The sequence below is a fragment of the Melospiza georgiana genome, chromosome 11 (assembly GCF_028018845.1).
Source record: "Melospiza georgiana isolate bMelGeo1 chromosome 11, bMelGeo1.pri, whole genome shotgun sequence".
NCBI classification, from domain to species: domain Eukaryota; kingdom Metazoa; phylum Chordata; class Aves; order Passeriformes; family Passerellidae; genus Melospiza; species Melospiza georgiana.
In genome coordinates, this window is record NC_080440.1 from 6,195,774 (window position 1) to 6,221,683 (window position 25,910).

Below are 25,910 nucleotides of genomic sequence, written 5' to 3' on the forward strand. Positions count from 1 at the left end.
ATCAAGATATGTGTCCTTTTTTACTTGTTTCCCATTGTTTGGGCTATCAAAGGAAATTGCAATTTTTATTTCACACTAATGGTCCCAAACAACTGCTTTGATAGGGTATTTTGCAAAGAGGTCATGGAAGTAGTTTTTTGGATGTCCAGATGTTTCAACCCTACAACCTCTGTTTGCTTCTGTCACTCATTTATGTGGCTTAAACTTTGCTGTGCTGGGCCCAAGATTGTTTTTACCATCTTTGTTCTGGTTTTGTCACCATCTTTCATTTTCAGACTGCATTATTATTATTTATAGGCCAAGCAATACTTTAATCATCTGTGTCACTGTTAACTTATGAATATGGAGCAGATAATGCTAAATGGAGCAACAGCGAATATTGATGGCTTTGTGTCTTTGAAAAATTATGTGATCTTTGTCCCAGGTGCCCTGCTAAAACTGGTGCATTCCTGTCTGTGCCTCACCAGTGCATCTGGACTGGGGTCTGTGCCTCCAGTTAAACAAGGCTTCATGCCTAAATCATCTGAGTAGGACACTGAGGTCTGTTGGACCTTGTGTGCACATAAATTTAGATGTTTTCTTGAAAACCTTGCTACATTAGTTCCTTGTTTGGGTGCAAGGTTTTCCTCTCAGATTCCCTCATTAGTGTCCAGGTCTGGCCTTCTGCTAGATCCATGTGTCTGTAGAACAGATTGCAAAGGTTGGACTGTAGGATCTGAGGGAAAATCCTCACTACAGTGAGAACATCACAATTTCATGACTTTGCCATATCAAACCATGACATGGAAGTAGTCCATTGATGAAGATGTTTTGAGAGTGCAAAAACCACTTCTTTCATTATCTGCATCAGATCCATCAATATTCTGATCACTGGCGTGTGCTAAATGGGAAGCTTGGGCTCGGTGTGTAGAAAATTAGTGCTGGTTCTGCTGTTTGCTCTAGGGAATTTCTTGCTTGGGGCTGGTATCTGAAATTTTCTTTTAATTTTTTCTGTCTCATTTACTGCTCTTCCCTTGGAGAAGAAGGGGTGCACACGGAGGAACTGGACAGTGAACTAGGTAAATCATCCATCTCTCATTTTGATATTTGACTTCAACTGCACTGTTTTGAGCCTTTAATTACTTACTTTCTCCTTTGTATCATTTTGCATCATTCAGGTTTTTTTTTATTTCAATAGGAGTAATTTATCAGCAAAACTTCCCTATCACAGAAAGCATTTATCTTTCCCTAGCTCCAGATCTGCAGTGCTTTTCTTACTGATTCAGAGTTTGAAGAAAGCTAGAGAGCCCCAGTCTTGCAAAGTTATTTCGAAGCCGCTTCCTCCTGGACTCTGCAGAAGTTGGCATCTTTTCCTTTGGCATCTCTGGCTCCAGGAAAAAGCTCATAGATGCCAAAGATGAAATGAAGTAGCTCATATGATGCTTTTTTGCTGGGGCCCAAGCCATTTCCCAGACAATAGAAGCTAAATGTGATTCAGTAAGTTTAAGTATTACATCGGATGCTTCAGCTGAGCTCGTGAATGAAGCAGCTTAAAATTTCCCCTCAGTCAGTGATTTTATAAACAGATGATTTTCAGTGATGTGGTACACTTTTATTTGCTGCATCTCTTTGTGAAGGATGCTGTCTAGATATCTAATCTAGCAGTGCTCATTGTGTTTATACTGATGGCAGAGGTAGTTGTTATTTCTGTTCAGCTATGCTCTAGTGCACTCGCAGAGCTGAAGGGATAAGAGGTTGCATAGGATTTTATTTCCACCAGGACTATTATTGCTTTTTAAAAGGACTGTAGTTACAGTTCATAGTTTTACATACTGGAGGAATTGTATTAGCAGAGAATTAAGCTCTGGTTTCTGTAATGACTTGCAAGGAAGTGTATTCTGCTCCCTGCTTCTGTGTGATGGATACAGCATCAGCAGCCAGCAGTGGGCTTGGAACACTCCTCCATGAATGGTTCTTCTGAATAATATGCCTGGAATAAAATGCCTAACTTCTCATAGAGCAATTTGAAAGAAATGACAATTTAAAGAAGAATGCAGTCTCTTTAGTGGTCCATGAGTGTTATGTGCAGCTTGCACAAATGATCAGCAGCTGACCAAGTAGCATCAGAAGTAGGTGGATGCACATCAACAATCTGCAAAGAGTTCTCACTAAGGTCTTCACAACTAGTGACTTAAAATGAGAGGGAGGTTTTAAAAAAGCAAATTTAGAGGCAATATTGAACAGAAATTAGCCTTCTTTCAGTCTGCTATCAGGAACTAGTGCAAGAGCAGAGCTGAAGAAATAGTTGCAGGAAAACTCATTAATTGATAAGCCTGACCCCAGACCTGCAGGCCCTTATGTACACAAGGATTCTGCTCCAACACCACAAGATTTTCCCTTTGTTTCAGTGCAGATAAGTTTTACTGAGCTCGCAGCCCATCAATATGCTGTTGAGATGTGCAAATGTTGCCGTGTAAAGAAAGACGTTTTCAAATTACTCAATTGGTTACAGCAACATTAAGGAGAGGGCATGAAAACTTAGTATAGTTATAGTAACTCAGATTAGTAAAAACTGGTTTGCACCAGCTATTTAGTGCCTTAAGTTATCAACAATTTCTGTTCTAAATATAAGAAGACTTGAGGTATTTTCACAGCTTCTTGTTTTCCAAAGAGTTATGGAGTAATAGGTCACATTCTAACAGAGGGTTGTTCTTCAGACACAAAAATTTAACCTATAGAGCAGAATTTGACCTGCCTTCACAGGGAGCAGTAAGAGCTGAGTGTGCTGAGTTTCCCTCCAGCTCATTCACAGTCATGCATGGCTGCAGCTGAAATACCTGATGGCTAGAGAAGTAAATTTTTAGGAATTCATCCAGCCCCTCTGTATGTAGGGCAGGATACTAGAGCATCTCAACAGGAATCCATGTGCTTATCCAAGGCTTAGAATTGTGATATTAGATATATGTCCATTGAATTTACCCACCTGCTGATACATGCTCTGAGACTGCATTGGTGCTGCATGGATGTACCAAAATAAAAACCATATGGCTCACTCAGGCTCCTAATGATGCAAAATGTTTTTTGAAATCTCATATTTGTGATAAAATCTAATGCTCTGGGTCATCTTCAGTTTAGCAGGAGAGATAAAGAAAGGAGATGAATAATTTAAAACAGCTAGACTGAAACATGGCTATGGAGAATATTGTCTTTTACTTTAGAGAACTTATGGAAGCTTGTAGGAGTTGAAAAGTGCATCTACATAATCATCAAGAAATGTGTTAAAAGCTGCAGTTTTGTATATTGTTATATCTGAAAACATGGAGATTTGTTCCTTTAAAAAAGCTGCAGAGATATTAAACAGGAAAGATTTTGGCATTTTTGGGGTTAGTAAAGTGCTGGTATTCTGATCTTTTGTGAAAATACTTTAAATAGGAAGAAAAAAAATACATTAACTATCAAAATCTTTTGTGAACAGAAGAAAGAAAACAATTTTTTTTTTTTTTTTTTGCTTAAACTTTAAAAATAAAAAAGCACTTAGCAGTCTAAAACAGACAAAAGATATTTAGCATGAGAACTGCTGGAACTCATTTGAAGGCATTTGTGCATCACTTCTTTCCCTCATTGACTTTTTATTTTTCTTTCACCCCAGCTTGATCTCTTTACCATTCTACCTTCACCACAGTGCAACAAACTAAATTGATACAACAGCTTGTGATTTTCCCAACTGCATGCTAGGTTGTAATTGAATCCCACTGAAACTCTTGGAGCCAGTCCCATGGTGCTCTCACCTTCTGGGATTCCTCTGCAGACCTGAGAGTTCCCTTTGTGAAAAATCTTTCCAGATTGGCCTCTAGCTTTCTGACCTTTTCTCAGATAAATTTGAAGGGTGTAAAGGAATTTCTAATTCTGAAGTGTTCAATCTCTGCTGATAAAAACATGGAGTTTTTTCATGCCCAGAAGTTAGCGTTGGCTTGCATTTAATGGCTTATGTCTCAAGGAATCCAAAGATGTTAAACAAAATCAGGATAAAATAATGATAAGAATGGAAAACCTACCTTTTATATGCAAATAAGGGACACATGGAGCAAAATTCATGAAAGCTGATTTCATCTGATCTCCAGCCAATTCTAAACGCAAACATAAACTTTGAGTAATTAGTCCATGTGTGTTGGTATAGATTCTCTTCCTCACCAGTCTTGAGATATTTCTATCCTTATGGCAACATTATTCTAATTAATGGACCATTGTTGATTATATTGGCTCAGCAATTTATGCCATTAATAGAAATAAATCTCTGCATTTGATAATGAACAAACATAGATTACTGTCGGTGTTGACAAATTTCATGTTAAATTTTGACAAATTACTTTGCATGAGCTATTTAAACTTGTATTATCCATCACTGTTGGGTTTTTCTATATTTAAATGAATGTGCAAAATTTGTGGGTCCGCATGTGCACAGTCCATAGTGTGGTGGAGGTTTAAATGAGTGGCACAAGGATCAGGCCCTTAAGAAACACATACAGTTTAATAACCCTCAGTTGGATGCTGAAGTGATTGCATTACATTCACTAATTACAGTTAAAGTACTGTCTGCAGCCTAGAAAATCAACAGGAACAAAAGCAGATCCATTTTAAAATGTTAATTTCATCTTCAGAACGGTTTTTTGTCAATTATGGTAATGAAGGAAATATCTGTTCCATGTGACTGTGGCAGTGTGTGTTCTTACATGAAGTGTTGTGCAATGAAATGCACCTCCTGGGTGGGTTCCATACTTTGCCATACATGTTAAATCCACCTTGTCCTGGTTTTGTGTTGGGCTCATGGCTGAGCAATGCAAATCCCTATGAAAAGAGTAAAAAAATTCCACTTTTCTGCACTGGTGAGCATAAATGGCTCAGCCCTGGTACAGGAGGTGGAAGTGGTCTCTGTCAGTGGGGTAGAGTTTTTGCCATAGTCTCACCTGCCTTCATGGGTTGGTGTTGAAATGCCCTGGCCTTTCCTGCATTGATTTCCCCTGCAGTGCTCCCTCCAGAGCCACTGGCCATGGTGGAGAAACCAGGGGGGCACTTGAGGCAATCCCAGACAGGAAGTGTATTGAGCATTTGCTCATTTAATGGAAAAAGCAAATCAAACATTGACCGGTGTGGGTGTTTCCCAGTGATGACCCAGCACAGGGGGCTCAGGCTGGGGTGTTGGTGTCACTGTGCCAGCCCTCCAAAGGGGGCTGTGATCCTTCTGAAAAGTACTCAAAGCAAGGCCTGACCTCCTGATGAGTTGTGCACGTTGGGCAGGAGCACCTGCCTGTCAGAAAACACCTGCCCTGGAGGTTTCAGTAATGCTTTTTCTATTTCCAGAGTTGCCTGCTGGTTGGGAGAAAATTGAAGATCCTGTATATGGTGTCTACTATGTAGAGTAAGTGCTGCTGCCTGCTCTGGTGGGGCTGTTGTGGGGAGGAGGGGTCCCTGCACCCCCTCTGTGCTTTGCTGGTACCACCTGAGGCCAAGGAGGAGGAGAAGACCCTGGCCCATGACAGGCTGGGGGATGTTATGGGGTCTGGGACAGGGCAGCCCTGTCTGGCCATCCCCATCAACCCAGAGTGGGCTATGGGGGACAGGAGTGCCCTGGGAAGGGGTTAAGCTCAAAAAAGGCAGGAGCAATCCAGGGTTAGGATGTGCAGGAGCCCCAGCAGCTCACAAATTATAATGTTCCATCCAGAGAACATTAATGAGTGTGCATTTAGCTGAGTTAGGTGGGCTTTGTGCAGTGCTGTGGTCACAAAATGAGTGTGCAAAGCAATCCACCAGCCAGAAGATGCTCAAAAGGAGGATTGGAGAAGATGGTGTGACCAAGCAGCCATGGCAGAGGCTCTTCCATCAGGCTGTGTGATTGTGAATACAATTACAGGTTTAATGGGACTCTCTGTGGAATTGGAGCAGCCTCTCCTTTATCGACATGTCAGATTGCTCCTTTGGGAAAGCAGAGATCTGAGTTCTGTTTCATCACTGACCCCATAAAATGAATTTTTAATTATGTGTATACTCCTGTCTAGTAGGATGGCTTATGATAGCCCTCAGAGTAGACATGGAATACAGTTTCTGTCTGCTTTGGCTCATTTCTGACCCTCCCATCTGTGCCTAGGGAAACAAGGTTAGCAAACTGTGTAATTAAGGCTTGACATTTATTTACCAAAGACATCAAGAATATTTTTCAGCTATTAAATGCCATACCAAGAGATCTTTACAGGATATTGTCCTGTCACTTTATATACACATGCCTGTTAGTTTTGTGGCACTCCTCACTGATGAAATTAAATCAAAAAGTAACTTCAATAAGACAATAATTTTATTTTACTTGCTGTCTCTAAGCTAGCATGATGGCTGTAATTTCAGCATTTGTCTCTGTCCCTTCAAATCAGTCACTTTGTTATTACATAATAGTTTTTATTGAGAGACAATTGTATCATGAAAAAGTTTATATCATTTTTAAAGTAGTTATAATTTTTTCTTGGCTCTCCAAAGATACCTTGAAATGGGAAATCTTTTTCAATGAGTGAGTTAGAGCTCACTTTCAGTGAGGTAGAAGTCACTAACTTGTTTTTTATTTAGTAAGTTAAATATTTTTCTAGTGATTTAATATTGATCTTTAACAGAAAAATTTCTGAATATAAATCCCTGGAGTGCTTCTGTCACAATTACTTGAAAATATGGTTGGTTTTCACATGGGTTTTTTTATAAAGGCAGGCTGGATAGGATATATAACAGCAATTACTCTTAATGGTAAACTTTGCTTTGTATACAAAGACAGGCTTTAAGGTAATATATTTTTTGAGGTCTTCCTGTTCCTCTGCTGTAGCAAAATCTCTACTGAAAATGGCTCTTGAGCAGTTGATGAGGCATTCAGGGAGTCCCAGCCCTGCCCCTGCCTCCCCAGCATCTGTGGCTGCTGTTCTTCACTGGGTTTAATAACGTGGTGAATCCTCTGTTGAGCCTTGTGTGCTGTGATGGGACTGGGCTGATTGTTTTTTCTCTTCCTGGAACTGGTACAAAATATTGGCTCTCCACATCTCATAGTGCTCAAAAGCTGCCTGAGGAAAGCAGCTGAAGTTTCACTAAATGCTGGTTTCCACTGGGAGTATTTGCTGGTGGCTCATTCTGGATAGATTTTGATCCATTTGGAGCCCAGCTCACAGCTTGCATCCCTGCAGATATTTTTAAGACACCCTGTGTGCATTGATCAGATTGCTGACAGATGTTGGGGTTTGGTTTGCTTTGTTTTGTTTTTAACTTGGGTGAGCCAGGAAATGACTGCACCTCTGGGAATCTGATTAAAGCAGGGATGATACAGGCCTGTCTTTTAAAATGCAATCAGACAGTATGCCTTTCCTGCTTTAATCTCATTTTTCACAGATAGATCACTACTTTAATGTATTTGAAGGAACTACCCATCCCTACTCGAGACATCATATCAATACCAGAATCTGCTTGTTTTAATAAATACTCCTTTTGGATGAGCCTGGCTCCACACCACTGCTGTTGGGTTTGTTTGGGATTTTACTCCTTTCCTCAGAAAGAGAAGTTCCAGTGCCTGGCCTTCATTCCTGCCTGTTGCACCACGGGTTTCATTGCTAACTCTTTGCTCTCTTCCATCTCCAGCCACATCAACCGCAAGACACAGTATGAGAACCCCGTCCTTGAAGCCAAGAGGAAGAAGCAGCTGGAACAACAGCAACAGCCTCCAGAAGGTTGGCACCTTGAGGGCATGGTGGGTGGGTTATTCATGGGGAATGTCCTCCCTGGCCCTGGCAGCACCGTGCCACTGTTTGTCCTTCCCTCCATGGCAAAGTGATGCGCATGGCAAAGGCTGTGTCTGTCCTGCACAGAAGATGCAGCAAAGGAGGAAATCTAAACTGGATTATTTAAGTGTAGAAGTTTTCAATCTTGTTAGACAGGAGAGATTTTTCTTTGTATGTCCTTTGTTTTCTCTGGAAAGTTTCTAGACTTCCCAGAGACAGCTAAAGCACGTTTTCCTCTTCAGTCTGCTCCATGAAGTCAGTCACTGTAGGTGTTGTTCCAGTCTGCACTGGACTCAGGCTGTCAGAGGGGATGAGGAGTGGGCTCTTACATGCACCAGATAAACCCTGCATGAGAGATTTCTTAAACCAAGACCTTTGAATGTTGTCAGGCTCTAAAATCTGAAGTAATTTCCTTATTTTGAAACACTTTTTAAAAATTATTTTCCTCCCTCCCAGCCCCCTTTTTTTCTTTCTTACTTTTTCATTTTTTTTTTGTTCAAATGGAGCCCAGCTGCAGTGAGGGCCCTGTGGTATTTGGGTTTGTTCTTCTACTTAGATGCCATGAGTGGCACCTCATGGCATGTAAGTAGAAGTACTTACATGCTGTGATTTCAATTTCATGTCAAGTCCACTTAGATGCAAATCGCGTCCCAAGTTTCAGTGTGAGATAGGATGTCCCAGCAGATGGATCCGTTGACCTGGATATAGAGATCCTTCAGAACTTGTTTTTGGACATCCCATTCATTGTATTCCCTCTGTCTGTGACTCTGTTTCCTCTCTTGCCATGCTTCTCACCTCTCCTCTGCTTGAGCCCCATGCTCCCAATGTGTGCAGCAGCTCCTGGTGCTGTTGTGAAACCAGTAACATTTCCCTCTCTGCCCTCTCCAGAATGGACAGAGGAGTGTCCATCTCTCCCTCCACCTGCTGCTCCAAACCATGTTTCAAACAACCAAGAGGCAGCTCGGGAAGCACCAGTACAAGGTAACAGCCTTGTTAAGCCAGTTGTAAAAGAGCAACAAGGTTTTTATTCCTGAGAATTTCCTCAGCCACCACAAGGGCAGTATTTCCATGACTGATGACACACCAGGCCCTGTGCCTGCTTATCTGAATTCCCAGATTTTTGAGGCTAGTTTGTCTCAAGACTACATTTGTTGCTGAGTGCAAGAGGTGAATGAGATTTGGTGCACACATCAAAAAGAGGATTGTGGCTATTCTTCCAAGTTTTCAAACACAGTGGGCTTACTCAGAAGTTGTACTTTTGTGCAGGTGCTCTGGGCTATTACAGCCTTATTTATTGTGTCAGTGGTCACAGACCAGTTGTTTGCCTTAAATAACTCACCAGGCAGGACATGAATCATTCCTGAATTTGCAGCATGAGCTGAAACATTGCCAGGTCAGGTCACCAGCAAGGGCAGGGAGTTCCACTTGTACCTGTGGCAGTAAAGTGCTCTCTGGTTACAAGTGGTTGTAAGTAGGCTTAGTTTTGACTACATCTGAATTGCATAGCAAGTGAGTGGCATTGCCCTGGTCTGCAGGAGCCAGAGCTTGGGGAAGGTGAGAGGGAAGCTGGCTGGAATGCACCTTCCTGACAGAGCTGGGAAGTTCTCCCATGGTCTCTGAAAGCAAACCTGACAGGAGTGCTGCTGTCTCTGGCAGCCTTTCCTGCCAGGAAAAGTTCTCTGCAGCAGGAGGAAGCAGATCAGCCCTTCCAAAACAGACATGGGATTTCACAGCACCCAAATCCCCCAGCACAATTCTAAGGGATATTAGAGTACATTAGAGTAATCCAGCCTGGTAGCAAGGAAAAAACATGGGAGGTCTGAGGCTGGCACCCTGACCAGGAGGCACCTGAGTGTAGAGTTGTCGTCAGATGCCCCAAAAATGCTGATCTTCCTCCTGGAGGCCTCTGTGGACGCCACCTTTGCCTTTCCCACAGTCAGGCTGAAGCAAGGGCAGCCCAAGCATCCACACATGGCAATGCAAAGGAGCTGTCACACAGGGCTGATGTTGGGAGCTCAACATCACCCAACAACTCAGCCGCCAAAACTGTGCGGCAGCGTTAGAGCAGGGCATTAACCTGTCTCAGCACCACTCTGAGTGACATTTCCTGGTATCTGCTGATGACTCCTCTCCTCTTTCATTCCTTCCTCTTCCTTTCTCAGTGCTGCTCCTTCTCTCTCTCTCCCCATTTGCAGCAGTTTCCATGCCTGGAGGTTTCCATCTCTCCCCCTGATGGCACTGCTGGCAGGGACGTGGGCACAAGGAGCCCTCCCTGTGCTCCTGGCAGCACTCTCACAGCCTGGGTTTTGTAGATAGACTCACTTCAAATGTGAGTTCTGTAGGTGGGATGTAGCCTGTGATGCTGCTGTCCTGCTGCTGCAGGGCAAGCTCAGCCTGTGTCTGTGGGCAGACACCAGCAAGCTCTGCTTGTTCTGCTCATCCTTTGAACCAGAAACGAGCCCTGCTGCACTCTGCCCCTCAGCTGTGAGTGTTATCGGGGACTCTGGGCTGCCCTTTGATAGTCAGGGCTTTTATTGCAGGCTGGGGTCTGAGCAGACCATCTGCCCACGATGTGCAGGATTTCCATGTTCCTCTGCCACCTTTTCAAAGGCAGAAAACTACAAGTCCTCACACTGCCTCCTCATGAATAATCTTCAAATATACATTTGTTCCTCCCAGTCAAAGGCTTACAAATCTCAAATCCCCTCGCTCTCCCCTGAGGTCTCCTCTCTGAGCAGAGGCCCACAGCAATGCTGCTGAGGTGTTTGAAAGAGAGCCAGCCCTGCTGGCTGTGATACACACTGCTGATCCCAGAGTTGTCACCAGAGGGCTTAGTGGCACAGACTAAGCGTTAAAAACAATTAAAAGTGCAAAGGTGTTTAGTGCTGGCACTGTGAAGTGCAGCAGCCCTGATCCCTTTGCTGAGCCTGTGCAACATGCTTTGCAAGGATGTGCTTTGGTCCGTGGGGCACCTCTTTCCCTCTGAACTGTGCTCCCAGAGAGCATTCCCAGCCCTCCAGCACAACTGCTCTGGTCCTGGGCTGCTCTTTGATTCAAACTTCACACCAGCAGTGTTTCATCCACAACAGGCAAAGAGCAGAAAGGGAAAAGACTTCAAACAGTGTCTGAAGAGCAATATCAGTGTCCTCCCCTTTTCTCCAGTGGAGGTCATAGGGCAGTAGCAATGGTGGGGCTGGGGGTTATGCTAAAGGGTATCAGTGTCTTATCAGAGCTCAGAACTTGCTTTTTGCTCAGTGAGTTGGGAGAAAGTCAAGTGGTGAAAAACATAATGATGCTTCTTTCTGCAGAAACTCTCGCTGCAGACTCCTGTAGGAGGCCCCCTAACCCTGCCCCATCCTTCCCAGGGTGGATACAAACACCTCAGGACAGAGATGAGACACACATCCAGCCCAGCATCCCTAGCTTTCATGGATTCCATTCTTTAAAGCAGCATGTTTTCCCTTTTGTAGCCTTGGGGCTTTGGTGAGCACGACCACAGCTAACAAAGTGCCAGGTACTGGGGTTTTGTTCACATCTTTTAGTGCCTGCCTGGATCCAGGGAGACAGGCTGAATGTGATGAGAGGCTGCAGGAGTGAAGTGCAGTCCTGTCCCTGCACACTGCTGTGTTTGTCCGTGGACTCCTTGCAGTGGGGAGGAGCAGAGGAAAAAGAGATCAAACACTCTTGCCTGCCTGCTTATAGATTTTTTTTCCAAACTTCCTACGCAGGAAAACCTTTTTTTACACGAAACCCTTCTGAGTTGAAAGGGAAGTTCATCCACACCAAGCTAAGGAAGAGCAGCAGGGGCTTTGGCTTCACCGTCGTTGGAGGAGATGAGCCAGATGAATTCCTCCAAATCAAAAGTTTGGTGCTTGATGGTCCTGCAGCGTTGGATGGCAAAATGGAAACAGGTACTGATGCTTTCTGTCAAAATCATCACTATCACTTTGGTTTGTGTTTTTGCAGCTGGTTTGAAGTGCTGTTCATAAAGGACTGTAGTCTTCATCCCTTTCTTGGGGAAAGGCATTCAGCTTTCCTATCAGCAAGTAAGGAAGTGAGATACATTGAGGAATATATCCGGAATCTTGGAAAAGTACATTTCATGTGTTGGAATTCCATCTCAGTGTCATTATTTTGACACTGAGACACTGCCAGCTCCTGCTGTCCCCACACTGATCTGAGGAGAAAAGCCAGCAGTTGTGGGGTTCCACATCAGGCTGTGGGTTCCTGCTCCCTGCTGTGGATGAAGGATTTTTGTAGGGCTGCACCACCTTGTGTTTGTGTCTCTGCCATGCTGCTTGCCTCTTTCCAAAGCTACTCCCAAGGAATGGACAGAGCAGTGGGCTAATCTGCAATTTCCCTGTGTGGAGGCACCAAGGGCAAATTCATTTTGCCCGAGATCAGGTCCATCACAATTTAGTTGCAAAATATGAAATATGGTTTAGTGGTGAGCACAGTGTTGCTGGGTTAATGGTTTGACTCAATGATCTTGGAGGTATTTTTCCACCTTGATTCTATGAAATCCTCTTAGGCTTCGTCTGAGGTCACAACTCCTCACTTTCAGCTTGAGCATCACAGCACTTAGTGTCCCTATTTTGCAGCCCCAGTGTTAATAAAATGACTCATAACTTTATCAATATCTGGAGTTCAGGCTGAAGTATGAGACATGACATGTGGCACTCACTGTGTCTGAGCAGTTGGTACAGAGAACAGAGAACCTTCTGTTACAGCTCCCATGTGCTCTCAATTCTGCTCTCAATTCTGTTTCTATCATATGTCAACGTGTAACAGTGAGAGCTGGACTTCAAAATAGCTGTGAAATGGGCCATATACCAGCATTTAAATTTATTAATTTTTTGCATGAGCCAATTCCATTTTCACTTCCGAAAACATTTATGTACATAAAGGCTTTATGCCATGAATCCACAGAGTTTTTGCTCACCCAAGTATCACGGCTCTGTGACATTCACATCCTCTAAACATGATTCCTTCACCTGGAGTTTTCCTCCTGGGAAGCTAAAAGGCAGAGAGAGGCCTCAGAGAAAAGAAAAACAATTCTTATCCCATTTGCTTCTCCTGTCTTGTGCTCATGTGGAATGTGTTTGGAGATTGTGTACCCACAGGTGATTGTTTCATTGGATTCTGGTGTGAGTTGTTTTCACTCATTGGCAATAGGGGCCAAGCTGTGTTGGGACTCTGGAAAGAGTCACAAGTACTTATTATTATCTTTTTGGCATTGAGTATCTTTTCTGTATTCTTTAGTATAGTGTAGTATTCTTTAATATAATATAGTACAATAAAGTAATAAATTAGCCTTCTAGCAACATGGAGTCAGATGCATCGTTCTTCCCTGCCATGGAGCTTGCTGTGAATTTACAATACTGCTCCTTTTTCTTGTGCTGAAGTGCTGCTGTTGCCTGTAAGTGGTACCTGTGGATGCTGCAGATCTGCTCTCAGGTTGTAGCCCTCTGGCTTTGTGGGTGCTGCAGATCTGCTCTCAGCCTGTAGCCCTCTGGCCCTGTGGATGTCACAGATCTGCTCTCAGGCTGTAGCCCTCTGGCCCTGTGGGTGCTGCAGATCTGCTCTCAGGCTCTAGCCCTCCCCTTCCTGCAGTGCACAAAATGTATTTCCTTGTCTGTCTGTCTGTGTCCGCTGCAGGGGACGTCATAGTCAGCGTGAACGACACCTGTGTGCTGGGGCACACTCACGCCCAGGTGGTGAAAATCTTCCAGTCCATCCCCATCGGAGCCAGCGTGGACCTGGAGCTGTGCCGGGGCTACCCCCTGCCCTTCGACCCCGACGACCCCAACACCAGCCTGGTCACGTCCGTGGCGATTTTGGACAAAGAGCCCATCATTGTGAACGGGCAGGAGAACTACGACTCCCCGGCCAGCCACAGCAGCAAAACAGGGAAAGTGAACGGCACAAAGGAGGCCAGGCCCAGCAGCCCGGCCGAGGTCTCCTCCAATGGACCCCACGGCTACCCCAACGACACGGTGTCCTTGGCGTCCTCCATAGCCACGCAGCCTGAACTCATAACTGTGCACATAGTGAAGGGGCCCATGGGCTTTGGGTTTACTATAGCAGACAGCCCCGGTGGGGGAGGCCAAAGAGTGAAACAGATTGTGGACAGCCCGCGGTGCCGCGGCCTGAAGGAGGGAGACCTCATAGTGGAAGTCAACAAGAGGAATGTGCAGAGCCTCACTCACAACCAGGTGGTGGATATGCTGATTGAATGTCCTAAGGGGAGCGAAGTCACGTTGCTGGTGCAGCGAGGAGGTAAGGCTTCAAAACTGCTTTGAAACACCTCTTCCTGAAATCAGAAAAGGGAAAAAAATGCATGTCATGAAAGATCTGCTCTCCTAAGCTTCTCTGTAGATTTTTTTATTTTTCCTGAGATGTAGGAACTGCCCCAAGTTGGCAGTTGTCAGGTCACATAGGTAGTTAAAATTATTTATTGTGTGTTGGTGCACTGTGGGGGATGCTCAGGTTCCCACATGCACACAGAGCTGGTAAGGGGCAGGAGGGTGGTGTGGTTACACCTTTGCTTACATAACAAACCCTGGTCTCATGCTCAGAAAACCTGAGTGTTTTAAATAGAACATAGACATTCCTTGAGCTATTCTGAGATATGGGAAAGGCTGGTAATATGTTCTGCAATTTGCGGTGTTCAAAATCAGGTACTTAATGACTCTTCATTGGGAAGGATTATACCTGGGATACATTTGGGAGCCTAGAAGAGAATTTAAATTTCTCCAAGTTGTAAGCAATTGCAGTGTGACTTCTGCACATTTGTTTGCCGTGCCATTGGGAGCTGAGCTCAATTTTTTGGTAGCACTGCTAAGGCCACCAGCAGGTACAAAACCCATCCCACAGCAGCCTACATGGAGAATGGCTGGCAAATAACCTGTCAGTGGTCAATCCATGCACAGGAACTCTTTCCCTGCACATAGTAAGTGTAAAGTAACCTGAGGCAGCACCCCTTTAACCTGTGGATTGAGATTGCTGGGGTAGGGAAAAGGTCTCAGGAAAGTCCAGGTTGGGTGTGGAATGCAAAATCAAGAGCAGAGGGGTCAGCTCTCCCTCCCTGCCTGGCACTGGGGCTCTCAGAGGGACAAAGGGCTGTCCCCACTGTGCTCCCTGTCCCATGCAGGGTTTTATGGACAGAACATGCATGGGTGCCCTGTGGATGGCAGCAATGACCTCCCTGCAGAGGCAGAGTTAAAGGGACAGGTGGGTGCTGAGCACAGCCAGAGGGGAGTGTGTGCTATGCAAGTACTTCCCTGCTGACTTTTCTAGAGTGTTTTGATTGCAGTAAACACCAAAAGCCAGTCCATTTTCACAAGGGACAAGTTGTTTCCTGAATTCACAAGTCTGGTTTGTTGTTTTCCAAGACTTATTTCAAGGCATTGAATACATTGATTCTGCAGTTAATAGCAGCTCTGGAGAAAGCACTGCCTTTCCTGTACTCCTTTCTTTCCAAGTGCTTACTGTATTTTTGTATTTTGATAGTAAATTAGAAAGTAGAGAACAGAATATATTAAGAATTCTTCAATTTTCAAAGTGTGAGTTCCTTAAAGACTTTCAGTACTAGAGAGATTTTTAAAATGCACTTCATTCTCATGATTAATATATGTATTATAGAGAAAATATGGTTGGAAGAAAAATAGCAGCTATTATTAATCCTCCTGGAGAGTGCATATATATCTGGTAACACCATATATTAATTATTTGAATTGTGCCTGACATTTAATAATCCTCCTAAAGCCTTGAAGGCATAATGAAAAGTTTTGATGAGGAAATAAAAGCCTAGTTTTAATAAAATAGTAAATAGTTCCCTGATAATCATGTTGAATCTTTTTTTATTTTTTTTAATTTAATCAAGATACTAACCACATTTGCTATCACCTTCCTAGATAAGGTGCCATGTCAGTCTCCTTGAACTGCCTCCCTCCCTCCCTCAAGGTCCTCACATTTCCATCTCAGCACAGAGCACTTGCAGTTTTGAATTTCACGCTCTTGTGGTACAGAACTTGGAGGTCTTGGTCGCCTTGGTCCACAGTTATTTTTTGAAACAAGGTTCTCTCACATCCAGAGGCAAGCTGGACCAAGATGCTCAAGCTATGGCAGAGAAGCCAAGCAGAGTATGCACAATAGAAGCCTCAGACCCAAAACCTGTCAGGTTTGTTTAAGACTTCTGATGTTGGGGAGTGAGAGGCTGGACATGCCCCAGCCATGTGCACTCAGAGCCCAGAACTCCATCCATCACCTGGGCTGCAGGTGAGAGGGGGACCCTGCCCCTCTGCTCCACCCCTCCTGGAGCACTGCGTCCAGCTGGAGGCCAGCACTGGCACCTCCTGCTCCTGTGGGAGCCAGCCCAGAGGAGGCCAGCAAGATGATCAGAGGCATGAGGGCATGAGTAGCTCTGCTGTGAGTACAGGCTGAGATCTGGGGTTGCTCAACATGGAAAGAGAAAGCTTCAGGGAAACCTTACAGCACCTCCCAGAACATAAAGGGGCCTACAAGGTTCAGCTCCTAGGACATAAAGGGGCCTACAAGGTGGCTGGAGAATGACTTTTCACAGGAGCTTTTCACAGGACAGGGAAATGGCTTTGAACTGAAACTTGGCAGGTTTAGATTGGATATTGGGAAGAAGCTGTTCCCTGTGAGGGTGCTGAGGCCCTGGCACAGGGTGCCCAGACCAGCTGTGGCTGTCCCATCCCTGGGAGTGTCCAAGGCCAGGCTGGATGGGGTTGGGACACCCTGTGCCCAGCACGGCGGTTGGAACTCGATGATCTTTAAGGTCCTTTAGAGCCCAAACTATTTAAAAAAACAAAGGTGGAACTGGCTGAAATCCACCTGGCTCTCAGTGCTGCTGCACTCAGGTCCTTTCCCTGTAACTTCACCTCGTGTTGCCCCTGCCAAGTCTCTCTCAGCAGCACCATCCCCAGACAAGGCGCCGCTCTTTATTTTGGGGCGATTGCAGAAATGTATTTGGCTCGGGTGTCTGATAAGCTCCTTCAGGGCTCTTGAAGCTGTTCTTCAGCGCTCTGTCACTTGTCCTTTCCTCCTCCTCCCTCTGGTGTCCAGTGAGGAAAGTGCTCAGCTGCTGTCAGCATCCTTCCTTCAGCCCAGCTTGTACTCAGTCCCGCTGTGCAGGAAGCATCCCTGTGATGCCAAGGCTTTTATCCAAGAGCTGCTGGAAGGATGTTCAAAGTGATTACTAATCAAGCAGAAAAATATCAGAAAGAGATGTGCAATATACAGGAAAAGCTCTGCCTGCTCCAAGCTGCTGGTGCACTCCCAACAAGGAGGTCTAATTGTTAAAATGCAGAGTTGCTGAGAGCAGCCTGTGAAATATTTACTGTGAAGTGTGTTCAGCTGATGCACTGGCTTATGGGAGAGGGCAAATCCTGCTGCTGCCTCTGAGTGAGGAGCACAAGGATGATGAATCCTGATGATTTCAGGAGGGGTGAAGCTGAAATGCCCCCTCTGTGTGCTCAGGTGTCATCTAAAATCGTTTGCAGGATTGGGATAAATACTTCAATACCAAGTCAGATCACTGACAATTTGCTTTCCAGAGGCCTCATAGAAAATTTACCTTGTCTGTGTTCTGGTTTGATTTTTTTTAAATTTCCTTCTCCTTCCTCTCCTCTGTAGTATCAATCATATTGCTGTTGTTTTCCTCTTTCACCTATATGTGGATAAAACTCAAACCCCCTGATATGAGGGGTTCAGAAAGAGTTCACCCCACCCCAGGGTGCAGAGGGTTGATTGGGCTGACTGGAAAAGCTGCTTTTGCTTAGCAAAATGAAGGGACAGAGGGGACAAAATAATTATTGTCTCTATTAGGCAGGAGAGCTAGAAGGTACTTAAATGAAGGAGCTGGCTGAACAACTGTGTGTTTGGCTGAGAGTAATTTAAACTGGAGATGAGAAGGGGGTGCTAAGCCATTAGAGCCTGTAAGTCAGACTGGAGGAGGCGTGAAGGCTTTACTGCCTGAAGGTGAAGCTGAGCACGTTTGAAGGGGACAGGACGTGGTGCCTGCAACAGCAGAGGAGATGCGTGATAAACCAGCAGCACCATTTGAGAGCTCTGTACCTGAAAGTAAACCACTGCTGCTGCTACAAAATGCAGAATTAAGCACATGTTTTTGTCCCTGCACTGGAAATTGTGATTACATACCTTGGTTATTTTAAAGAATTATTGTTAAGGCCGCTGTAAAAGGTACAACTTTATTTTGAATGTTTGTAGCTGAAAAGGTTCTTTTAACCTTGTACCTACCAAGTACATGAAGTACTTTCTACAAAAAAAAAAAAAAATTGAAAGCGAAGAAATAAAGTAATATTATTTGCCACTTGAAATCCATTAGTCATTGAAGCTTTGCCTATGCACTGTAATCAACTGAAATAAGCAATTCTCAAATGCCTCTCCATTCTGCACAGACTATTCATAATACAAGAAACATTTTGTCACAATAATTTCCCTGCTTCCCAAGGGACTTCTATTCTGGAAGTTGTGCCTGTGTTGGGACAGGTGGGGGCCTGTGTCAGAACAAGTTATTCTGCAAAACTAATGTGCTATATTTTTTGGAATCACTAAGACCTAATATTTGTTTCAGAGAAAATTCTAATGTATTTTATACTTTGTGAATTGCCCCTGATTAAATAAGATTTTTTTTCCTTTTTTACCTCTTTTTTTAAGGTCAATCTTCAGGTTAACCAAAATATATGTGTTTAGTTTTTGTTCAGTTCCAAGAATTACACTGAGTGTTCGTGCAGGTCTGAACAGACAATTTACCTTCAGAGCTCTCACAGTTAGTGCTTAGTTGCATCTTTATTCACTGGAAGGTCAAAAATAGCATAAACCTTAGCCTGATCTACATAATCCCCTGGAAGATGTGTTCCCACTTTGGTCCAGATCAAAGTACAGGCACGCAGGTGAAATGTCACTCACATGTCATGTGCAAATCTGTGCCATTTCCAATTGCTTTCCACAGTGCCAAACTCACATTACACTGGGGAATGGAAATACATCTTCTGAAAAAGAAAATTAAATATAAATAAAAATATATATGCTAAATAGATTTATAGATATACACAAGAGTGTCAAAACTAAATATGTTTTATGGGAGAAGAATCAATGCAACATCTACTTGTCTAAATGCCCATCAGCTGCTACCTGAGTCTTACCTCCATGTAAAGCCCGTGGTAAATTCCCTATTTATGGTTCAACAGAATGAAAGGTGCTTGTGGGAAGCTGTGAGGTTGGTGGAAATGGGGAGAGGTCTGTTCCAGTAGTCCTGCTCACTTGGTCCTCAAGTCAGTGGGTTTAAGAGGTATGGACCTTCCCCTGCTGGAATTCCCACCTGGTAATGAAGTTTCCTCTTCCTTTCTTTAGCTGGAACTGGATCATTGAGTGGTTTAAAAAAAAAACAAGACAAGTGGTGGAATTAGAGCTCCTTTTCATTTGCTATCCCTAATGATGTAAAACCACGGTATAATTAGAGCTGCAATCAGCTATTCAGTGCAGGCTTGAACTCTTTTAAACAAGCCACTCATTTCTGTTTACCCTTTAGGCTTGCAGCAAAGAGTGAGTTGAAAGTCATGCCACTTAAGCAGTGAGCTGCCAGAAAGTTTCAAACTGTCTTAGCAGCTGCTGAATTAGAGGGAGAGTGAGTCCAAACTGCATTTGGGACAAAAGTCACAACCTGGGACTCATCTGATGGTTACCACAGAGCATGTTTGCCAGTGCCAAAGCTTGTGGAATAGGAAGGAAAGCTCACCATTTCCAGCAGTTTTCAGCCCCAGCAGAGAGGGAGCAGAGTTTACACTGAGGTCTTTGTGCTGTTTTTATCTAGGAGCTCCCTGGAGCCCATCTGGCCGAGCACAAAGCTGCTGCTGCCAGGCGTCGTTCATTGCCACCATCGTGGTTGGTTTTCTTGTGGCTGCTCCTTCCCTGGACCCCCAGAACAGGGACAGATCAAATTCCTTTCTGCCCTCTGGTGTGCTCAGTTGACTTCTAAACTGTTTTAAAATCCCTTTTCAAATCACCTCTTTTTTTCTTGTCTTACATTCTGTCCATGACCACCAGCTCCCAGTAGCTTCTATTCAGGTATCTTCCACCAAACCTGTTTGTTAAATCTTTCAATTTGTCATTCAGTAGAGGTTATTTTCAGCTGTATGCTGAAAAATACCTGATATTGTGGTACAAATAATACTATCCAGGCTCATAGGCACCCCTCACTGGGGTTTATTTAGGATTGATTTAGGAAATCAGAATTGCAGCATGCTTGAAGAAATGTATGTCCATGTGTAAGGCCAAGATTCATTTTTCAAGTTCATTACTTTGTATTCCAGGGTCATTATTTCATAATTCCAGAGTTATGGGTTTCCTGGTTAAACTTGGAATATCTCATGGCATTTTAAAATCTGTCTTCAATTGTTTCCTCTTGTTTATTTTTGTTACTGTTTCTTTTAAAGAGCTTTGCCAGGCAAGAAAGCAATTAGATTAGTGAAACTGGTTTACAAACTGAGTTAGAAATGAGATGTTTTTAAAAGTTTTGTATTGTGCCTTTTTGCCATTTTCTGAAAACAGACAATCCTAGTAAAAAGGCATTGTTAAAATTTAGGTGCAGGGAAGGAGCAGGACTGTGGCAGCCTTTAGCTGGGAGTAGCTGAGTCTTTTTTTTTTTCCAAACCACCAAGCCATTCTTTGTTATTGTCTTCTCTCTGATGACTAGAATTATGTTCTAAGAAGCTGTTGAGATTTTTAAAAAGGTTTAAAGCAAGTTTGATGAGTAACATTTGATATTCTCTCACAGCCTTATTCTGATAAGGCACTAGTATATCAAGGAGCAGATAGGAAAATCAGTTGAAGTCAGGAAAAGATTAAATAAAGGAAATACTATAAGTTTAGGTATTTTTAATAAGAAGTTTGAAGTTCCTACCCCTCATTAGAATTGCTTATGTGCATGTGTTTCAATCCAGTGTGTGAGTTAATTTTCCTGCAGCACTGGGGAGTGTTAGATACGCCTTTTTGGGACAATGCTGGGTATTGTTATGCAGCACCATACACTGATCTCTGTAATTGGTTTTGTAAAGCAAGCAAGCAGAAACTTGTTTTCTCTTTGTGATAAAAATAAGCCGAACTTAACATTTAAAATCAGGTCGTCTGATAAATAATGTAATATGTTGGGATTACGTGGTGTTTTTTCTCCTTCAAAGTGCTTTACAGGTGTTAATCTTAGTGACATTAGTCGTTTGTTTTTGATGATCTGAATTTGTGAGGTTTGGGATGATTTTGCTGACCAAAAACACAAAGGGGGAGGTTTTGGTGGTGCTGGAGTCCATGTCACAGCTCCCATTAGACTCCAGGAGGCAGCAGGGTTTCACCCAGGTTTTTCACTCCTAGAAATGCTGCAGCCACTAAGGGTAATTGTTGTTAGCATGCTCAGACACCAGATAGTTTAATGTATGTACCTAACATTCATATAAATAATGCATTTGCAGGAGCTAATGAATTAACATTGCCAGGTCCTGCTGGACTTTTTCAGTACAAGGCATCCAGTTGAAATAGTAATTGACAAACCCAAATATCAAAAAGCCCATGTGTGCAAAAACCCTTCCTTAAGCTCCCAAAATTCCAGTTATAAAAATACCACATTAAAGTTTTTTTGGGGCTTTTTTTGTTTTTGTTTTTTTTTTTTTTTTTTTTTTGTTTTGTTTTTTTTTAATTTATTTCAAACTTTAGTATCATATCCAACTGGCCTTCCTAAACCATGGCAGGCCAAGAGCTGCAAACAAAGCACATTGTCCTATGAACATTTGATTCCAGAAAAAGCAGCTTTATGATATTATAGTTCTGATAATGAAGGAGACTCAGCATTGCTGGGATATGAACGTTTTAATTGCCTGCAGAATTTCCAGCTATTGCTGGTGTGATACATGTGAATTGCTGACACTAATCTGTTAGGCATTGGAGGCCCAAGTGTTTTCCCCTCAGCTACCCTTCATTAACTCCATTTGCACTGATTGTCTCCTAGAAATGAGTAAGCAAATGAAGAGATTCCTGTGAAATCTGCTTTTTGGGTCAGCATCAGCTTTACATGAGCTAGCCTGCATTTTTGTGGCAGCATGGCCTATCTATGCTATAGCTTGTGTCCCCCAGATATATGTGTCATCTGAGCTCCAAAGTTGCTTGGAAGTGTAAAATAGGATAGAACAGTTGCTGATTCATTATTTGGCATTTTGTTGCACATTTTGCATTTATTTCAAGGGTTGATATAATCTTCTAAAGCTTTTTGCTATTTCATGAAGAGTGCTTTAAGGCCAGGAGGAAAGCTGTGCTTTAATCACTAAGGAGATGAACAATTAACATGTTTGGAATAGGGAAATAATGTCAGTTTTGTGTAGTCCTGCGTGATGACAGCACAATAGTGGTGGTGTGCACGTTACATGCATGGCTGCCTTTCTGTGGCAGGGAATCTGGATCTGCTTGAGCATCAGTAAGAAAACCAAAGCATTTGCTGAATGCTGGAAGAAAAAACATGGAAGCATGGCTGAAATCTCCTCATCAGGATGTTTTATTGCCAGAACCATCCTTTCTTGCAGAAAGCAGTAGGCTCTGAGATGAGAATAAAGCAGGTTCCTTATCAAATGAAAGATTAGAGCTCTGAAACTCTTTCTAAAAGGTTTTTTTTTTTCTCCTTAGCTTGAGGTTTTGAAAGCTCATGCTTTTTTTTTTTCACCTTATGTTGATTGGGTTTTGGTATTAAATGCTGAAGTGGTGTAAGTGGAGCAACTCAAACCCACACGGTGTTGTTTTATATCAAATGTGATGTGATGTAACACAAGGTGGCACAGCAGATCCTAATACTGTGCATTAGATAAGGCAGATTTAGCTGGAGATGTGCCTCCCACATCTTCATCAGGACTTGCACGGCAGGAAGTGGAGCAGACTTGGAGGTGTGCAGCAAGGAAGGTTTTGTTCCACTTTCTTTTCCTCCTACCCTTACGTACTGCCTGGGTGACATTTTGGTGTGCAAGTAAATAATGAGTTTTTATCAGCCACACTGCAGGTAGGTGCAGTAGCTGCTGCCTTGATTTGGCATTATAATAACCAGCCATAACAGAAGTAATGAGGTGTCAGAAATCCAAGAAGGGTCTCTGTTTATCACTGTAATTAAATACATTTGGAGAGTCATTAAAAGCAATAGCAGGTGGGCAAAACTGAGGAAGAAGGATGACTTTGTAATGGGGTAGTCAATGGTTTTGTTCTGAAATGGATTGCTTTTAAATATCTGTTTGCATGTCTCTAAGTCTCTCCAGTCTGAATTTAAATGTTTTTCCCATTCTGCATTAGGATTTTATGTTTATTTATTTTAATGGGGTTTTTTGCCTTGGTCAGATAGATTTATTCTTTTTATGGTGATAGTAATTAGGTTATTCCAGCTTTAAGAGTCAGTTAAGCTGTGCCTTTAGAGCCAGAAGACCTGCAGTGCATCATAAGTTGGGCTTAGGAATTTGGCAGGGCTTGTAGGCCAGAGAGACTTGGTGGAGGAGGCTGAATTTCAGGGAGGTGACACAGCTGGGACAGGTCAGGACCTGGTGATGTTTGTAGGGATGTGCAGGTAAATATCAGTCCTCAGAAGTTTTCTTTCCATCCTTCAGGGTTAGTTTCTGAGATGTACAGGTTACATCCTTGAAAGTATATCAAGTCTTGATCTATTTTAATAGAAAACTGTTTTCAGGCTAATAAAGTGATGTTTTGTGAAAGCATCCATAAAACCATTGCCCTCTAGTAGAGCTTTTTAGCATGCCATGTGTATGTGCACTGTCCAGGTCTGAATCTGCCTGAGCATTCTGTAAATGCTAGCTGATTATTAAGGGATGTTAAATATTAATAGCAGCATCCAGCTAATGCCAGGAGCCTCTGTACAGGCTGCTCTCCAGATATGAGACACAAGAATCTCCCGAAAGCCACCCAGTTTGAGCAAATGGATTTACACCTTGTGGCAGTGCTGTGCTAAGTCTGAAGACAAACACTCTCACTAAGCAGGATAAATACAGATGTGACTGTAGCACAATATGGTTTGGCACCTCCGTGGTCATGGCAGCTGGGGACAGGAGTTATGGGACTGGGCACCTTCAAAACTGCAGCATGCCCCAAAAATTGTGCAAAGGTTTCCAGAAATAAAGCTTGTTATGTGATAGATTTTGTGGGCTTCTGGAAAAGGAAAGTTGCTCTCATATACATACATGTAGATAGCCACATATGTTTGCTTATGTATATGAAAAACAGATACATAATATTGTGTGTCCACAGCCCCTTATCTGTGCAAAAAGAATGTGGGGGTCTCTAATTACTTTCCAGTTCTAGTGTTTAGCCTCTGAAATTTGTGAGATTTCAGAAATTTAACGTCTATGTACATATTTGTTTAAATATCAACAAAGGTTTTCATCGAAGCATATGACTCTGACAGCTTGAGCTTTATGATAAGCACTTTATTTAATGAGCTTCAAAATGAAAATACAAGAACTGCTGACATGCTTTCAACCATAGGCTAGATGGGTAATTGTCACACTTATTTTCAATCTCTTTATTACCTTACTGTCTTGAAATTATCTTATATATATATATATTACTGCATAGTTAAATTTATATTTTCATAGTAATTAAATAGCATTTTATTAGCCTGTATCTTTTTTTATTGCTTCTAAAATCAATTCTCATTTGAGATGCTGAAAATATGACTGAGACTTTAATGGCAGGGAATTGTTCAGCATCCCAACCAAAAATGGGTATTTGAGGCTAATAAAATTTAGCATCTTTAGAGCATCTAGAACTGAAATTCTTCTTAATGGCAATAATATTCTATGCCTCATTATGCTTTTCGTCAGTGACAGTGGGGTAATAATGCCCAGGATGATCTCTTCAAAACATTGCTTTCTTGGCATTAGCATTGAACATTAGCATCAGAAATGTAGCATTTTTCACTGCATTTGGTAGTTACCAAACTTGATTTATGGCAGGGCTATATTACTGCAGTGTAAATTATTCTCTTGCTTAAAGCTTATATTGCATAGCTAATTTTTTTTTTGCTAGTGCAGTGTCACTCTTGTTATGCAAATCACAATGACGAGCAGAAAAGTTTGGCAGGGACAGGTAGGGGATTTCTTCTTGATTTTTTTCTTTCTTCTCCTTATGCTTCTTGATTTTTTCCTTTCTTCTCCTTATGCTTGCACAGACTTGCCTCTCTTGCTGCTGATTGTTCTGGTCTGGAAAAGATGAACTTCCATCTACTCTTTTAAATAGTATTTGTCCTTTATTAGAAATTCTTTGGCAATGGATCATAGGGAACCAAGGGCATTGCTTTGTCACCACCAATCTCCTGTCCCCTGCCCCCTCAGCAGCATTAATGGCCATTAGCTTTAATTATTTAAGGTTCCTTGTTTTGCACACAGATCAATGTTCAATGCCAGGTATATGGCTGTGCACCCCCTGACTCCAGTACTTTACCCAAACCTCATCTTTCAAAGTGTCTGTTTTCTTTGATACAGCCTTTGGTTTTTATTCAGCACAGTGTAAGTGCTATTTAGAAAGCTTGAAGGTTTTATTTTTTTTCCAGGCCAGGAACATTTTCTCTGTAAATGTTAACCTTGGGACACAGTCCGAAATCTTTATTTTCTTGTGTTTTCCTTCATCCCCAATTAATTTTCAGCACTGGTGCATTCTGGGCTGCAAGTGACATAAGGGCAAAACCTCATGGGTGACCTTTCCTCTTAGACTCACCTATGGCTTGTTTTGCTATTGGATATAGATGGTCCACAATGACCATCCAAGGTGTTGGATGAGTTAAGGAACTCTGAGAAGTGAAGATCTGAAACAGCTGTTCTCTTTCATGTGCAAAACTACCCCAAAAATGAAAAGTGTTGAGCAGTATGCAGACATTGTAAGCCATACATAAGATGATAGCAAGGCCTCCAAACTGGCTCTTAGCAATTCCAGGAGCCTTTGTCCTGTGGGTGGGTGGTGCAAACTACTGGATTGTTCCAACGTAAGTTGAAATTCCATTGAAATATATAATTTGTGTGTGTATGTGTGGTGAAAAGTGAAGAATTCACAGCAGCTGGC

General features: G+C 42.8%; 1 protein-coding gene across 22 annotated transcripts in view; it reads left to right on the top strand.

Moving 5' to 3' along the window:
• MAGI1 (membrane associated guanylate kinase, WW and PDZ domain containing 1) overlaps positions 1 to 25,910 on the top strand; it is a 329,494-nt gene that overhangs the window by 262,417 nt on the left and 41,167 nt on the right. For 11 of the 22 annotated variants that reach the window (XM_058032286.1, XM_058032289.1, XM_058032290.1 and 8 more), the window contains exons 7-12: positions 1,020 to 1,058; positions 5,338 to 5,395; positions 7,636 to 7,724; positions 8,664 to 8,756; positions 11,504 to 11,686; positions 13,434 to 14,054. In XM_058032286.1, coding sequence (XP_057888269.1) covers positions 1,020 to 1,058; positions 5,338 to 5,395; positions 7,636 to 7,724; positions 8,664 to 8,756; positions 11,504 to 11,686; positions 13,434 to 14,054 — 1,083 coding nt within the window. The remainder of the gene's footprint in view (positions 1 to 1,019; positions 1,059 to 5,337; positions 5,396 to 7,635; positions 7,725 to 8,663; positions 8,757 to 11,503; positions 11,687 to 13,433; positions 14,055 to 25,910) is intronic. The other 11 variants (XM_058032287.1, XM_058032303.1, XM_058032305.1 and 8 more) reach the window with 2 other exon arrangements.